This window comes from Anabrus simplex, chromosome 6 (assembly GCF_040414725.1).
Source record: "Anabrus simplex isolate iqAnaSimp1 chromosome 6, ASM4041472v1, whole genome shotgun sequence".
Classification (NCBI taxonomy): Eukaryota; Metazoa; Arthropoda; class Insecta; order Orthoptera; family Tettigoniidae; genus Anabrus; species Anabrus simplex.
In genome coordinates, this window is record NC_090270.1 from 66178201 (window position 1) to 66197349 (window position 19149).

The 19149-nt window shown below is 39.9% G+C and overlaps 1 protein-coding gene across 1 annotated transcript in view; it reads left to right on the forward strand.

Annotated features, from left to right (window-relative positions):
- The window catches only part of LOC136875863 (growth factor receptor-bound protein 10), a 1220440-nt gene that overhangs the window by 984622 nt on the left and 216669 nt on the right, over positions 1–19149 (forward strand). Inside the window, exon 6 of the mRNA XM_067149484.2 lies at positions 17746–17874. Within this exon, the coding sequence (XP_067005585.2) occupies positions 17746–17874 (129 nt within the window). The remainder of the gene's footprint in view (positions 1–17745; positions 17875–19149) is intronic.

A 19149-nucleotide genomic window follows, 5' to 3' on the forward strand; every position in this document is an offset into this window, starting at 1 on the left:
GTCCGCTTCTGATCGGTAGAATTACAGGCACGTTAAAGAATACCCGTGGGCAAAATTCCGAAACCGCGCGTCTCCATTGGCACGTAAACATTTATTATTATTATTATTATTATTATTATTATTATTATTATTATTATTATTATTATTATTATTATTACTGAGCGAGTTGGCCATGTGATTAGGAGCGCGCGGCTGTCAGCTTGCATTCGTCGTAAAACCACCTACCAATATTATAATAAAAACTGTGTTACTCCATTATTACTAACTATTACGAAAATAAAAGTTAAACGCCCCACTCAAACTTCGTAGCTGGTAATCTGTCAGAAAACACTAAAGAAAATAGTGAACTTTTAACAAGTCCGAATTATTATTAATCTTATAATTGCGGACATGTCTCCGAAATTACCGAAACATGTACTTACAAATTGTTTGTACGTCGCACCGACACAAGTAGGTCTTACGGCGACGATGGGAGAGAAAAGGGATACAAGTGGGAAGGAAGCGTTCGAGGCCTTAATAAAGGTACAGTCCCAGTATTTCCCTGATGTGAAAATGGGAAATTACGGAAAACCATCTTCCCGGCTGCCGACAGCGGAGTTCGAATCCACTATCACCAAAATGCAAGCTCACAGCTGCGCGCCCCTAACCACACGACCAACTTATTCCAACCTCTAATGCCGAACTGAGTAGCTCGGACGATAGAGCGCTAGTCTTCTGATCCCACCTTGGCAGGTTCGATGGCGGCTCAGTTCGGTGGTATTTGAAGGTGCTCAAATAAGCCAGTCTCGTGTCTGTAGATTTACTTGCATTAAAAAACACTGCGGAAAAAAATTCTGGCATTTCAGCGTCTCCGAAAACCGTGAAAATTAGTTAGTGGAACGTAAAGACATTATTATTATTATTATTATTATTATTATTATTATTATTATTATTATTATTATTATTATTATTATTATTATTATTATTATTATTATTATTATTAGCAGTAGTAGTAATATTATTATGATTACGGAAGTTCTAATTAAGCGGGTCCATTACAGTCATCACTTTACCTATCGGCACTTACTGTCCAGTAATAAGCCTTCTGTCCGCCTCTGTGGTATAGTGGTTAGTGTGATTAGCTGCCACCCCCCGAAGGCCCGGGTTCGATTTCGAGCTCTGACACGAAATTTGAAAAGGGGTACGAAAGTTGGAACGGGGCCCATTATGCCTCGGGAGGTCAAATGAGTAGAGGTGGTTCGATTCGCAACTCAGCCATCCTGAAAGTGGTTTCCCGTAGTTTTCCACTTCTCCAGGCAAATGCCGCGATGGTACCTAGCTTAAGGCCACGGCCGCTTCCTTCCCTCTTCCTTTTCTATCCCTTCCCATCCCCCCGCAAGGCCCCTGTTCATCCTAGCAGGTGGGGCCGCTTGGGCGATGTACTGGTCATTCTCCCCAGTTGTATCCCCGACCCAATGTCTCACGCTCGAGGACCCTGCCCTTGAGGCGGTAGAGGTGGGATCCCTTGCTGAGTCCCAGCGAAAACCAACCCTGGAGGGTAAAAATATTAGGAAGAATAAGCCTTATATTACAAATGCCCGGCGGCAATTCCACAGTACCGGTAGCTCTTTTTCCTTCGAGCAATGTTCACGATGGATGAAACTACGGTTTTTGAAATTTGTCTCATTAATAACAATTTCACTGAATACTTATAGCCTTTTCTTTCAGTGTCCACCGTCCTTTCATTGACCTGAAAAGTTTATGAATAAGCATAGACAACTCGCATTGTCTATTGTCAGAAGTTCATCGTAGACTGTTGCAATAACAGCACAGAAATGTTGCGCCCATTTTTCATTACTTATTAACTATTTCCTTTAATTTTGTCAGCTTGGATCACTGAGTAATGCCAATGACGTCTTATAAATCACACACAACTACACAACACTTGATTCGCATGCATGTGCTGGTACGGATCTTCGACGTCACTGTAAGAATTCCGTGTACTCTTCAAACAGACTACCCTAGACCGGTTTTTGAGTACAGCAAGTGGCCAGGCAGGTGAGTCAACCTCTCCTACTTGCCAAGCCTTTAGGGGAAGTGCACAACAACATGTGTTGGCCTGCGATAAGAAACAGGTTCAACAAGCCCTATACTCTGCTACTGTACTTCCATTACGCGTGGACAGAATGACGTAACCGGCGCATCCTGCTACGGCCGTTCAAAACACATTAGGTCCTGAAATATTTGGCTCTGTTATGGGCAAACTAATAGGACAAGGTAAAAAGTATATAGCATATATTGTGAGATGTATTTTTCTTTGCCGACTAGCTTAATATCTGCACGTATACCCCTAACACCCTGTATAACTTCTCATTGCGGAGCTGACACTTGTAGCTTGAAGTTTACCTGACTCGGTAACTACGCGTGTTAACCGAGGGTCCTGAGAACCCTTGGAAGACTGAATTAAATCGACATGATCCGAAGCCAACTTTCAGCATTCATCATGACTTGGAGGCGGGGGTGAGGGTGGGGTATCCGATCCCTAAAGTGTAGTACGACGACGTATGCAACATTTGTTTATCAAACAAATTGGTTGGTTTCTGTGTGGCTGTAGTTCAACTACCACTATCGTCTTAACCCTTCTTAATTCGACATTTTTAAAAAGAACGCTGATTATAGAAGGCCAACAAAGAGGTCTTGGCATTTGGCATTTCAATAGTCTGATTTTTCATGGTGAAAACATTTCATAGCAGACAAAAAAAAAAAAATCCTCAAATGGTCCCGTCTAAATCCTACATAAACACCGTATTTAAAAAATCGCTTAGTACTTAATCGCTTATTACGCCATATCGTATACAACGCCGTATTTTTATCACATTTTCGGAGAAATGTGTCGAATTTTACTAACAATGTTGATTTTTATTTGTTACGCTTGTTTTAAATAGATTTCAAATCAGTCTATCTGTTAAATATTCATGGCAAGCATCGCTGTGAACATGTTACAGAAGAAAGGGAAAGTGCTTAATATTGAAGAAAAGTCACAAATGGTATGGCGATTAAAAAGCGGGAAAACAAACGTCAACGTCGCCAATGAATTGGAGGTATCACACTCAACTATTTCTACAATAATAATAGCTCATTCCACGTTAAGAAAACAGTACAAGGAGTGAACACACCCCCTCTGGGACAGCCATAATTCCTCGTGATTAAGGGATATTATACTATACTTTCTAATGTATTATGAAAGATAAAAGATGAGGCACTTTTGAGGGATTTTTGCCCGTGAGTATTTAAAATAACTACATGACATTTCCTTTTTCATAAATACATTCGTAGGTGGGTGGGGGGCGGAAGCACAATGGCAGGAACAGCCATCGCTTCGTTGCCTTCCTTAATTTTCCTTCTTCTGTGTTGCTGTGGTACGAGCATCGTTTAGTCCCTCACTGTGTGAACCGCCGGCAGCTCACTTCTGTAGTGAAGTCATCTACAGTATTTATTTGTTGCATGTGTGCTTTTATGCTTTAAATCAGTACGTAATTGTCTTGTGTCGAGTGAGGGTTATGCGATAAGCCTACGTGTGTGATTTCCTTCTTTAACATTACACTGTGATATTTTGTAGAGTCATCTACAGTACATATTTGTTGCGTCTGTTTTCTATCCTTTATATCAGTGCGTACTTGTCTTTTGTTGAGTGAGTGTTAAGTGATAAGCCTACGTGCGTGATTTCTTTTTTATAACATTAATACAGTGCAATAAAATGCATCCCTCACCCCTCGAGCACATAAAAATTATTTGTCTTTCTCCCCCAATTCGCCTTACACTTCCATGCTCTCACTTTTAATTACTGCGTTGATGGGGTGAAAGTTCCTTTTGGGGATCATTGTAAGTATCTAGGTGTTAATATAAGGAAAGATCTTCATTGGGGTAATCACATAAATGGGATTGTAAATAAAGGGTACAGATCTCTGCACATGGTTATGAGGGTGTTTAGCGGTTGTAGTAAGGATGTAAAGGAGAGGGCATATCTCTGGTAAGACCCCAACTAGAATATGGTTCCAGTGTATGGGACCCTCACCAAGATTACCTGATTCAGGAACTGGAAAAAAATCCAAAGAAAAGCAGCTCGATTTTTTCTGGGTAATTTCCGACAAAAGAGTAGCGTTACAAAAATGTTGCAAAGTTTGGGCTGGGAAGAAATGAGAGAAAGAGGAGCTGCTCGACTACGTGGTATGCTCCGAGCTGTCAGCGGAGAGATGGCGTGGAATGACATTAGTAGAGGAATAAGTTTGAGTGGCGTTTATAAAAGTAGGAAAGATCACAATATGAAGATAAAGTTGAAATTCAAAAGGACAAACTGGGGCAAATATACATTTATAGGAAGGGGAGTTAGGGATTGGAATAACTTACCAAGGGAGATGTTCAATAAATTTCCAATTTCTTTGAAATCATTTAGGAAAAGGCTAGGAAAACAACAGATAGGGAATCTTCCACCTGGGCGACTGCCCTAAATGCAGATCAGTATTGATTGATTGATTGAGGTTTTTTATGTGCCTTATTTTACCTCTGATTCTGTACAAACCAAAAATAGCCCCTAACCCCTCCCCCACCACCACCACCACCACAACCACCACCATTCCCTTTACTTCATAAAAAATAATCTGTAGCTTAGTTTCTCCCGCTTTTTATCTTGAACTTAAATACTGAATTTCACAAATGTATGTGCCGCCATTTCACCGAGATAGTGTTAAGCAGAGCCGTTCGATATGGCAACCTTGTTGTCATTAAGAGCAACACTGCTTTCATAACATGGAATGACGTATAGGACAAATAGAACATCTCATTCATTAGCCAAGTCCGTGCATGGCATTATTGATCAGGTTACATTGTCGGCACTTCTTTCCTCATTTATTATTTTAAAGTTTGCTGACATAGAATTGCTATACGTACTGTGTAAACATTATTAGCAAAAAAATCCTCTCAGCCCCACTCCACAAATACTGTAAGTTTATCGTAAATACAGTACTTATTTCTCTTGTTTTGAAAATTGTAACTTTATTCTGTTAATTAATCATGCAAGTTTGCAGCCTGGAACTTGCAGGTATGACATTTTTATCAACAACAACAACAAAAATCGCTTATAACGACTGTTAATTGGCAGTCCATTTGTAGTCTGTGTAACTGGTTTCGACTGTAGTTAGACCCTGTGCTGGTAGAACAAACAAAAGCTAAAGCTACAAACCGCTGCTATGGTCTTGAGTTGACCTGAATCAGATAAACTAGCAGTTAGCCCGCTGGCTCCGCCCGCAATGTACAAAGTATGGTGTTGTTCGTTACTATCCTCACGGATGTATTTGCAAAGTTTCGAGTTAATGAAATAAAGCACATGATCTGCTGTGGTAATAGAATGTAATATTATGTCAACAAAACACTTGAAAATAGATCACACAAAGAAATTGAATTAAACGTTCCTTGGAACAACACTCCGCGCCAAACTGTTAAAAAAGTCCTTTTGTCATGGAGACAAATGTACTCATAATTCTCAGAATCTACCAATTTAAGTAGTTATTACCTCAAAAGAAATCACTTGATCCACTGAGCGTTTTTAGACCAAAACGAATTGCGTACTCAATCAGAACGAAAGATATGATTGGTTCAATGAGAAAAAAATGTTGATGAAATGAGACGTCAAATTTAATGTGCACTCATAACTTTACTCAGAATGAACCAATTTGAATAGTTAAGAACTGAAATGAAAGAACCTGATCCACTGAGTTTTCTTAGGCCAAGACGAACTCCGCACCTCAATTAGAACCAAAGATATGATTGCTTCAAAGATACAAAAAATTGAAAAATGATTTGAGGAAGGTGGAAGTTAAGTGATTTATAGTACCTGATGACAAATTTGTGCATGAATACCTTTCAGTTTAAAAAAAATGAAGGAAATCGACCGGATAGAATGGCCGTACTGACTGACTTTAGTTTTCATCATTTTTTTTAATATATAGATATCCCACAAGGATTGCAAATGAAACGAGTGGTGCTGATAATTGTTTTAAGAGGAAGTACAACAAGGTGGCCATCCTCTATATAGTACTAATGAGACGAAGAGGGTGTTCTCTCTCCTTCCGTACACCACTGGGGTGTGTCGGATAGATCCTATCAAAACGCAGGCCTGTGTCTTTAAGAAAAGAAATACCTCTTGACTGTACATACTGTATACTACAGGCTCCGTGCGTATAGCAATGTACTGCTGCGGGTGGATATTACTATAAGTATTCAGAAGCATGTCCATCAACAGTATTATTGACCGTACGGAGCTGGAGTACGTGCGTTGTTTACATGCATTTATTCATTCTTTTATAGTGCTTGTATGTATGTATGTATGTTTGTTTAGTCCTCAGCCCGAAGGCTGGTTGGATCCTCAACAGTTCCGCCATCAGCTGTCATAGATGGCCTAGACATCACTGAAGAGGCGTACTAGGGAAATGAGGAGTGAGGTAGTTTCCCGTTGCTTTCCTCGCCGAGCCAGAAGTTGCTTTTACATATCAGTCTGCCAAGCCCACTGAAGTGCATGCACTAACTGACCCTATGAGCAATATTTTCACACCATTCATAGCAGGGACTGGCTGCAAAAGGAATGGCATTACTAGCATCACTCATACCTCAGTCACTTTCATTTTGTCCAAGCCAAGGATAAAGCTGAGACAGATCAATGAAAGTAACAAAATTGCTCTAGCTCATACCAGAAGACATAGTGCACTGTAAACAATAGGTCCTGCCAGCAAAGGCACTTATAGTGCTTATCTTTAGATTATTATTATTATTATTATTAATGTCATGACGTTCTGGAAGAATTATGTGCTTACGTTACTGTTGGGTGCGTTAATAGATACTGTAATACAGAGCTTTATTTCACGATCTAGCGAAATTGATTTCAAAAGACGGTGAATCTTAGCAGTAAATCGCAAGAAGTAGCTCGGTTTAAATATTTTGATTTATACAGTATAACTCTTTACGAAACGTATTTTTTTTTTATACGAATAGGTTAACATTTACCAACACATTATTATAGCAATGCTATATTTGCAAAGTAAGCTGCAGTAGGCCAGCACGCTAGTAGACACACTATTGTAGTCTATAACCGTAGTCTTAATATGATAGGCAGTATGATAATAATAATAATAATAATAATAATAATAATAATATTTCAATACAGAGCGACGTGTGGAATTGTATAGTATTGAGTACGACCTCACGTAATTAATTATAAAATGCAGTATATAGAAATATAATTACAGAAATAGGCCTACATTACACAGTGCCAATAGCTCACATAAATACCTTACTTTACACATGCGTAATCATCTTCCATTTCTGGCAGTATCGGGAATCAAACCGGGAACCCAAGGATGGTGGCTAATGGCGCTAACCATTACACTAAGAACATGATCAGATTCTATCAAGTCAAAATATGATAATGTTCTTTTAATAGCGAAATATGCCATTCTTTGTTTAATAGTGTGTATAGTTTAATAGTGTGGTACGGTACGTTATAGTATAATATTTATATTTAAGTTGTGTGATCGACGGACTGGAAAGGTTTTAAGTTACATTTAACTAAGTCGACACTGGAAAGTATGGCTTCCTTTTTAACAAAACATTCACAGGGTTGCCATTAATGCTTTCACGGCCCGTGCTTATAGACATGATATTGTATAGGTTTTTGGGCTTATGCCGTGTCAAGAAACTAAGGTGAAATTCTTAACGTTTCGCAGAAAACTGTGCTCTGCGTCCTCAGAAGAAATCTCGACTGTCCACGTTCGACCGAACGCTAGTGTTGTGCCACGTCCTGGGGGCCATCTGGTGGCGAATGAACGTACCATTTCCACTTCTATTATGACGTTCCAAATTCAAAAGTGTCATTGTTTAAGAAGCCTTTCTCGTGGACACTCTCAAGTCCCACTGTTATTATTTAGTCGGCTATTGAAACACACGGTGAGACTATAGCAGATTGCGCGGCGACACACGATAACTTACAATATTCGCCACGCGCAGCGCAGCGGTGCATTTCTCCCATTAACGCACGGAGCCTTCTAACGCGCCGAATCGATGTATCGTGACAAGATAGGAAACTATGTATGGATATATTGACCGGGCTATTCGTTCAGTGTACGAGTTAACATATTAATGGCTTCAGCATATTTACTGTATGAAAAGGTAACAAATTACTCATCCGTTGTACGTTACATGCAGGAGACCTGACAGTCGATAATTGACGACTGGCCAACACATCACATTGAATGAGAGCATGGTAACCACACACTGTTCAGCAGCATTCCTCTGAAAATCCACATTATCACCCCGGTAGGGACTCGCTCACATAAGTGTAACAATCACTAGTTTTGCGTACTTGTGCTGGGCTCCTTTGTATCATCTCCCCTATATGAATTCCATGGGTCGACTTTTGTTCTTCTACAGCACCAGTGACCGAGCAACTTACCTACTGTCACACACACACGCATTCTTGAAGTAATATATTTTTCTCTGCAAACTTAAGTATCATTCCAGTCCCAGCGAAAAAAAAAAAAATGATTTCCTTAAGACTGGCGATCTCTGAAGTTATTGGAATTTTACTGATTACTTGATTAAGAGAGATAACCCACCTTATAGCCGCCCTATTAAGGAATCGAAAGATCGACCTCCTAATCAGTTCATATGAACAATATTTTTGTGATGTTTGGATTAATCAGGGCTTGTCCGGCCCCACGGAGTAGGGGGCAACGCGTCCGCGTCAGGGGTTTTTGATTGTAAATGATTTATATCCCTGGCCTGGGTGTTTGTGTCATCCTTATTAATGCTCCTTTCCTCATATTCAACACTTTACTACACTTCCGCCATTTCCAAATACACGCAGGTTCACAACATATAGTGCAAAGTAGAGGCAAAAGATCTTCTTAGGTCGACGTCCTGAATAAATAGCATTTTAAAAATATCAGGGCTTGAGTTAAACCCAAAGATTAAAATTGCCAACCCTGAAACGGATTTTCTGTTTCAGATTTGAAAAATAAAATCCAGTACATGGTAATTCAAGTCAGGGAGAACAGATGGTCTCTAACAATCGCCAGAGTCCACTGTCGTCTGGATAATGGTGTCCGGGATTTTGTTTATTCTTAGGAAGTTCAGCGTTTCCTTAGGAATTGTCCCTCTAGCGCCAATCATAAGGCCAATTGTTTCCCATTTTGTAATTTCATACTTTTTTCCGAGATCTTTAACGCATGGTTCATATATGGCCTTTTTCTCCTCACTCACTAATCGAGGCTGCTGTTCATTTTCCGCGAATCTTAGCGATATCTCACGTTACGAATGGGATGAAGGCGAGGGAGGAATTTCGAAACGATTAACGTACAATTTTGATTCGTCGTGACGCAAATCGTCCATGCATTGACGTTTTCCAGTTTTTTTGTTCGTGCCTTGCTATGAAAGATATAAGAAGTATGTACGTAGGGTTATGTTGTAGTAAAACAAAAAAAGAAAAATAATGTTATTTGAATCAGCGAACAGTCCACTAAGCTACCAGAGTCGGAAACATGGTCTTCTGGTCCCAGGTTAATGAAGATAATATGATATTTATGATGTGTATGTGTATGTTCAGTCTTCAGCCCTAAGGCTGGTTGGATCCTCAACAGCTCTGCCATCAGTTGTCATAGATGGCCTAGGCATCACTGAAGAGGCGTACTAGGGAAGTGAGGAGTGAGGTAGTTTCCCGTTGTTTTCCTCATCGAGCCAGAAGTTGCTATTACATATCAGTCTGCCAAGCCCACTGAAATGCATGCACCAACCGACCCTATGAGCAACGTTTTCACACCATTCATAGCAGGGACTGGCTGCACAAGGATTGGCATTACTAGCATCGCTCATACCTCAGTCACTTTCATATTGTCAAAGCCAAGGATAAGACAGAGACAGATCTATGAAAGTAACAAAATTGCTCTAACCTATACCAGAAGACATAGTGCACTGTAAACACTAGGTCCCGCCAGCAAAGGCATATATATATACGATATACTCTAATATATATGATAATTATCTGTTGAGAAATGATTAACATATACAGTAGTCAGTGTTGTGATGGCGGCAGATTACTTGAGCACGCACACACACACACACACACACACACACACACACACACACACACACACACACACACACCCTCTGTGCTAACCGTCGGAGCAGTTCGACCCCACCCTCTGTGCTAACCGTCGGAGCAGTTCGACCCCACCCTCTGTGCTAACTGTCGGACCAGTTCGATCTAACGCCCTGTTATAACTGTCGGACCAATTCGATCTCACGCCCTGTGCTAACCATCGTCGGACCAGTTCGATCTCACGCCCTGTGCTAACCATCGTCGGACCAGTTCGACCCCACTAATTGGTTGATCTCCAAATTCCTGTAACCTGTAACACCCCTGCAGTCAGGAGGAGAAAGAATTCTACAAGGTTTTGTGTCCCTTGATTCACGATCCTCCCGACTGACCGTGTTTACGTTACTCGGAAGCGGTGTTGAACCAATCCAATAAAACAGTGCGGAAAGTAATTACAGTACAGTAAAGTGTCATTTTCCGTACTCTTTTAAGTACCGGGAAGTAGGTGGTAATTAAGTCATAGTATGAAATGAAATATTTCTCAGGTAACTGTAATTCGTCCCAATTACTTTTGTCTTGTACTTTTCCTATCACTGATGCTGAGGAGTGAGGAAGTTTGCGCCGGGCGATAGAGCTTGTTGTAACTACAAAAAGGCGCACACGCGATGCTGTCAGTTGTGTACACTATTTTATTTGCAAATTATATCTGTCTGTCTGTTAGGTCATCAGCCCAGAGGCTGGTTGGATCCTCAAATAGCACCACCAAAGGTTATGCGGTTATAAGGAAACCGCAAAAACCAATGGCAGCACCAAAATGATGCGTACTAGGCAAGACGAGGAGTGAGGTAGTTTGCCATTGCTTTTCTCACTGGGTCAGAAAGTGCTATTGCAGCACGACTGACCCTATAAGCAACACGTTTCATAACATTCAGATGCACTAGTCGTGCTCTGAATGTCATTACTCAGCACCACCCATACCCCATATTGTCACAGCCATGGATGAGACTGGAACTTCGGTGAAAGCTACACTTTACTCTGGCCTGTGCCAAGAGATGGATACAAAAGTACTGTATCCATCATGAAAATTATATACAAACATAATAATGAACCGCCGTCTTCACAAACATTTGACTGCTACAGTAGCATGGCAACCGATTACCAGCACAACAAAATCACAACATGAGTTCAACACTTGACTAACGACTTTCACTAGCAAGTCTCACTAACAGCTCAACTCCAAATCCCAAGACTGCCTCTTTATACACAGTGCCTGGCCAGGCTTCTAGAAGAGTATGACATAAAATGTTATCTCGAAGTTTGTCGAGTCTCCAATGACCTATTTACAAATGGATCTAATGTTCTGTATTATTCTAGTAACAAGATGCGTTGTTGTGGACTGTTACCGTGTGCTGCATAACATTACCTTCGATTTATACATCACATTTACATGTAATAATAAATTATATACTATTAATTACTTGTTCTTACATTAAATAAATTCATATTAATATACAAACAGCAGACGACTCATGACATAACCTTACATCAAGAAGTAAGTATAAATAACCACCTAATCGATTAGGTGGTTATTTATACTTACTTCTTGATTAAACATCGATACGGTCATGAAATGGACAACTTGTAATAACCTTACATGTTTTGTTACAACCACGATTTATACCAAATAAAGTCCGTACATAAATAATAATAATAATAATAATAATAATAATAATAATAATAATAATAATAATAATAATAATAATAATAATAATAATCGAGCTTGATATTTTCATTATTTACCCATGGATTAGAGAGTTGCCAAGTTATACTAGTCCATTACACTTGCATGAAGCTCAAGTTGGCGTGTTCGATCCCGGCTCAGTGTGGTGGTATTTGAAGGCGCTCAAATACGTCAGACTCGTGTCGGTAGATTTACTGGCACGTTAAAGTACTCCTGCGGCACAAAATTTCGGCACTTGGACGTCTCCGAAAACCGTAAAAGATTAGTTAGTGGGACGCAATAAACAATAACATTATTATTAAATGATAGTTTGCTTTACGATTGCTTTCCTCATTGGAACAGATATTACTATTGTTGTACGACGAGCCCCATAAGTAACGGCACCTTTCATACGCATTAGCCATGCTTCGAATGGCATTGCACATCACGGTGGCGTAAGGTTCGATTCCCGGCTGGGTCAGGGGTTTTTAATTGTAAATGATTAATATCCCTGGCCTGGGGACTGGGTGTTTGTGTCGTCCTTAACGTTCCCTTCCTCACATTCAACACACTTCCTCTATTCCAATGACACGCAGGTTCATATCAAATGGTGCAAGTAGGGGCAAAAGATCTCTATAGGTCGACGCCCCGAACAAATAGCACTTTTTATAAAAATAAAATAAAAGCCTGCAAGGCCCGAGGATTAAGGGGCCAGCAGACTTCCCCAGAAAATGTAAATAAATGACTAAGTTTACCTGAATGCCACTCTGCACGGGGAAGGTTACATCCTGATGTGTTTGTAGAATTGGCCGAAGAAGTTTGTTTTTATAGAGCCTATGTAAAGTCATTGTCGGAAGGCTGCACCTACCTGCAAATTATTGTTAATTTGTTGAGTCTAGGGGAGCTGTCTCTCGTAACACGGGCGTTTGTTCTCTCATAAATATCTGCGCCAGATTATTATTAAAGAAACAGTGAAAATTGGTACCAAAATATCTAATTTTAGACCTTAGACTAAATTATTCCTGTTTCTGTTTCTTCCACAAAACAATATACATACATCATCAATATAGACCCTTATGCCTTTCAGCGTTCAGTCTGCAAGCCTCTGTGAATTTACTAAACGCCGCCACAATCCTCTATATGTAACTAGTTCTGTGGCCTCATTTATTTCTATACCTCGTTAGAAACGGAGTCTAACCATCGTCGTCTTGGTCTCCGTCTACTCCTGGTTCATGGTGTGGGTTACTGCAGTCACGCCCTAGTTCGTGAACCATGGGCAACGGCTTAGTGGCCTAGGAAGTGGTCGTGAGAGTCGGGGTACCAGTTGCAACGGAATGGGAGTGGGCATCTCGGACATATTCTGAGTCATGGCCCTCCTTGTGCTCAGACACCTACTATAGGAAGGACTATAGTAGGACTACACAATCCAGCGGTGGTCACTAACCCGTTAGAGGAGAGTTCCTCACTTGGACTATGTGTAAGTAAGGGTTGCATCCTGTTTCACAGAATTTACTGAGCTCAGAACATTTTTAAGCAAGCCTCGGTCCTATGGGAGTAACGGAGTCCTACTCCCATTTGACAGGCGAAGGACTCCATGGAAACAACTTGGCGCAAAACAATCATTTTCAAAATTGGAACTTATAAAGAACCACCTAGGAAATGTTATGCACCAAGACAGAGTCCCTCCTCAACATCGAACGTGCCATCCTTGGATATCATTGAAATCGGCAATGCTTTAACATCCCAGAAAATTCGCTACATGGTCCAGTTTCCTTAGAATGAATTGCGAGTTCAGTATTTAAAAATGTGAAAACAAAACATAGAAACGTACATTTATTTCCATCTTCTTTCAATCCCTAGAAAGCATTCGTCGAAATAAAATATAGTAATAAATTCATTACTTTTGTAATCTTATAGGCGAATGTGTGTGTCTCTGTTGCTTCGATTCGGGCGTGATATGCGAAACCTATGTTTCGTCTCCCGTTACGATCTGACTCAACATGTCACCTTCTTCGGCATTACGAGTTAAAAACGTCATCGAACACTCAAACCTTTTGTTTTTGTGGTCCTCCGTCCACGAACGAACTTTGCAACTTTTCACTTTTCAATTCTTGCAAAGTGCAAACAAAGTCTTTCTGTTCCACCATGATCCAGGTTTTACTTTTCAGTTTCTTCGAAAAGTGAAAAATCTCTGCGAATGAGTGATCCGATCAAGTTTATTCCATGGTATATACCCCATGATTTTAATGCTTTATTTTTCGCGGCGAACTTGATAGTATAATTGTGGTACCGCTAGTTTTAAAGTTTTGATCATGGGAAAGAAATATGATTACAAGAAGCCGGCTGTGCTAGAAGTTGTCAAGGAGAAACGGGACATTCTCTTTGGCAACTTTAAAAATATCCTCTCAAATGATAATTATCAATATTAAAGAGAGTACCGTCAACACATCCACACACAGAAGGAAATTCACCCTTTATTTGAAATTCCGTCGCTATATTATGTGGATTATCAGGCCAACGTACTGTTAGGAAATATTACATTTACTATAACGACTTTGGTAACAGTTCTGCAGATAATTGATTTTGATTTCCCATGCATATCTGCTACACCGTGCATCTGGGCACCATTTCCTAGCCAATGTAAGCATATAAGAATTTGTTTTCTCCTTTTTTCCGGAAAGGGAATGACTTATTTTTGTTGCATGTTACAATAAATGACCGATCATTTCAAGAATATAGTCAGCCTGTCTTGGGGTAACACGAAAACACTCACGAAATTCCGTTCGAAATGAGCTTATGAAAATGAATCCTGTCTTTGTACGTTATCTTGCTGAATTCTTCTTCATTGCCCTCACTTGATGATAACAAAAGTTCTCGTCGTAACATATTTATATCACTAAACCAAATTCTACGCCGAAAAAGTAGTGTACATACCTGTTAATTAACAGATTAAAAGAAAATCATCTCTTTGCTAGATTTATGAAGACTTTTCACTTCATTTCTTTGCACTTTGCATTATTCTACTAATGGAGGAACTTTTCACTTTTCACTTTGCAAACTGAATCTGGAAAGTGATGGTGGAACAAAATCTGAACTGAAAAGTGAAAAGTTGCAAATTTCGTTTGTGGAGCAGGCCCAAAGTTTATTTTCGGTGGGGAAAGATGGCCGGACTAACCACTCTCTCCCGCTTAATATTGAGGTACGGCCAGGGGTAAGATTTACTTTCCGTACTCCATCGGCCTTTGTAGACTCATTGTGCGTAAGTAATCCAGGACATCCCCACGGAATTCCTGCTCTTTGACGGTCTTAACTAGGAAGGAGAGAGGACGTATTAAACCAAAGTGATGGTGGGATTACATACAGTGGGTGGCGTTAAGAGATAAGAAAGCAACAGGGAGGGACGCCGAAGATGTGCTCCAAAATGCTGAAATGGGCAATAATTAATTGCTGCTGTTTTTAAATAATAATAATAATAATAATAATAATAATAATAATAATAATAATAATAATAATAATAATAATTTGCTTTACGTCACACCGGCACATATAGGTCTTATGACGACGATGGGATAGGAAAGACATAGGAGTGGGAAGGAAGTGGCCGAGGCCTTAATTCCGGTACAGCCCCAGCATTTGTTTGGTATGAAAATGGGAAACCACGGATAACCATCTTCAGGGCTGCCGACAGTGAGGTTCGAATCCACTATCTCCCGGATAAAAGCCCACAGCTGCGCGCCCCTAACCGCAAGGTCAACTCGGCCGGTATTATTATTATTATTATTATTATTATTATTATTATTATTATTATTATTATTATTATTATTATTATTATTATTATTATTATTATTGCAACTTCTTTCGAAACAAATAACATTTCTGCTGTGTGATGTTAGACCATATACGGGAAAACTGGCATCACTTCATGAAGTCAATCTGTCAAAACATTTAAGTCAGTAGCTGTTACTGAATAGCTTTATAATACAAGGTGTTGTTAAATGTTAACGTGAAGTTCCGGTTAAATTATCTCTGTTTTTAATTTAAAATAAATGTAAATTAATAATTTGTTTTAAAAACATCATTACTATTCTTTATGAGGTATGGGAATATCTTTTCTGAATGTAGGATGTTGTTGAAGTAAGGGTTTACAGCGACTAACCAACCGAGTCGTGAAGGCAAGTAAACAATGGGGCTTAGCACTCAGTGTGAGCTAGACATGTTTCTTTGGTAGTATCTCGAGTGCAACATGTCGCACCGACACAAATAGGTCTTAAGACGACGATGGGATAGTAAAGGGCTGAGAGTGGGAAGGAAGCGGCCGTGGGCTTGATTAATGTACAGCCCCAGCATTTGCCTGGTGTGAAAATGGGAAACCACGGAAAACCATCTTCAGGGCTGCCGACAGTGGGGTTCGAACCCACTATCTCCCGGATGCAAGCTCACAGCTGCGCGGCTCTAACCGCACGGCCAACTCGCCCGATGAATGCAACATCAGGAATGCTTGCTGATAATGAGGGACAGTACACAGAACGGCAGAGTTAAAGAATTTAGGAACAACTGTTATCTGCAACTACGACTGTACTGAGGCCACTTGCGGAAGTGGAAATCTCGTTTATGAACATTTTCGACTTCCTGACCGGGAATCGAACCCGCGCCCTTTCGGGTGAAAGGAGCCTGTCTTTACCGCTTCGGCCAGGGAGCCCATTTGATTTCTATATCCGAATCCTATTTCTGTGTAGATATTTAAAATGTGACAACCTTTCAATGCTGTTTCCATCCATTGTGATAACAGCGTTGGAGATTTTCTGCTTGCTGTGAATTTTGTTTCCTGAACGTTAATCCTTTACTTCACTGATGCTGTTTAGAAGGAATTTAAAATATTGTAAATTGTCAGCATGTGTCACGATGTCATTTTGCACTGCGAATGGTGTTTATTTGCTTGCCTTTATTTTTGATTCCTTGATAAACTTCATCAAGGGCAGGTTGAATCATTAGCTGCAGGATGTAAGTTGAAAAGGACTGGAGAGGGAATACAACCCTGACTCACTAGGGTTGCCATCCGTAAATCCGTAAATGTTCTGAATTTTAAAAATCAGAGCAAATTATTAAAAATTTTGCTCCAATGCTGTTGAAAGGGAATGTCTCATTTGTTACTTTAAAGATCTATGAAATAACATTGAATATTATATTCGTATAATTTTGGAGTGGTCTGTAAAGTAGGTATTTTGATGATTTCTTATTCATTCTCTATTTGATTTTTAACATTGACATCATATAACAAGTGAGTCTTTTGGTAATGGGTGGGACAATTCACATGGAATTACCCAAATACACTCATTGGAACCATAAGCGCCACATTTTGATCTTGAGCATGGGGCCAAAGACGAATACGGTATATCAAATATTTTTATGGGAGCAAAAGCACGATTGCGTTCCCGTACCACTATATACATGGGGAGGGGGAGGGGGGATCAAATGTACCCGTGGAGTCGGCGCCTATGTTTGGAACTTGTCGATGTTGGTGTCCTGAATTTCATCCTGAACCATATGGCAACCCTAGACTCACACCTTTTTTGAATCATGATTTCTTTGTGTGGTTCTTATACAACTCCTTGGTGATGTTCGCACCCTTATTATCAAGTCCAGTATGTTTCAGCCTGAGTGTCTAGATTTAATAAATAAATATTTTATTTATTTATTTATTTATTTATTTATTTATTTATTTATTTATTTATTTATTTATTTATTTATTTACAGACACTGCTGGTCAACACCGAGAGATATTTGTGCCTGCATTTTTATTTATTTTTCTATAATGTTTAACATTGAGTCACTATTTTCTAAGGTCAGATAGCACCTTACTAGTCTCGCAATAGATTAATTTATTTTTATGTTGCACTTGTTACAGACTCTGCTGGCGAACGCCGGGGAGTGTCCGCCCATCTTCAGTCATGTGTGGGTGCGCGAGGCCAACAAGCAGGTGTGGAACAAGGGCTTCCTTCTGCTCAAGAATAAGAAGCTCTACCTCTCCTTCAAGGTAAGAAAGCATTGTTCTTGTCAGGTTGCTCTCCGTGAAGATAAACCGCACTGTCATTCTAGAGCCCGGATTTTTATGCTTTAATAGGTTAGAATGCAAACTTGCTGAAGCGAGTAGCAAGTATAGTCTACCTTCACAACGATTATGCTATGAAATTTGTATAAACTCTAGGGGTACGACCCATCAGAACCCCTGTAATTTATGTTACTGTTGCTACACTATGGAAGAGCGGGTGGCCGACACTTCCTACTAACCAAATTAGTTTGCAGTCTAACCTGTTACTGTATAAAAATCCGGGCTTTACTCATTATATTTTGAAAGACATTCTGGAAGGCATATTTTAATTACTTTATGACGTGGTTCATACACATGCATTGTCAACAGATAACGTCAATTATTAGTTCACACTTCGATTGAGAAAATGTTGCTCTCCCAGCTCTTCGTACATGCTTTCATACCCATTCAGCGAACACAGTGAAACTTACCAGTGAAACATACAGAGAGCAGGCTATAGTACAAGTAAGTCGCCATATCCAAGTGAGCTAGATTGTTAAATATATTATTCCAACATGCTACTATTCTATTTACCTGGTAGTGCCCTAATAGGTTTGCAATCCTAAAGAAAAATGAAATATTAATCAATTTGACTGCAGAATGTACCAGTAGTGACTTTCACGTTATGACAATGTAAATGTTGGCAGTATTTCATCATCTCACAAATCACGAAAATGATGCCGGCAAACAGAGTCTTCTCTTTGTATGGGTGGCAATGCGGAATGCAACCCAACAGTTTAAAATAACTGTAAATCACTACCTTGGGGAGAAATGTTTAGGTTTCTGCCTTAGGGACAAAAGTTACATGCCGCGGACTGTGTATTCCTAACTTTTTGGGAACACGAGATTAGAGGAAAACAGATGTACCAACATTCTCCTAATTTAACATTAAATTTTCATCTCTCTATGGCGGCGACCCCCGCTGCTTTCTCTCTGTGTTTACTAAGAGTTAACTTCAATCTCGGCTATGTTATTTTTAACATTTCCCTTCTCCGGTCCCAAGGGGCCTGTGCCTAAATACAGGTGTTTCTTCTGGCGAGTCTTCACTGACAGAATGCACAGGTCTACTTGCCTTGCCATGAACGTCATCAGGAAATAGTTGTTTCTTTGTCTGAAATTTTTCGATTGCCAGACCCATGGTGCAAGATTTTCAGTTCTGGACTAAACATGTACGGATAGATGAGGACGTACTTATGGGATCGTTCACTCACCCTCGTCAGA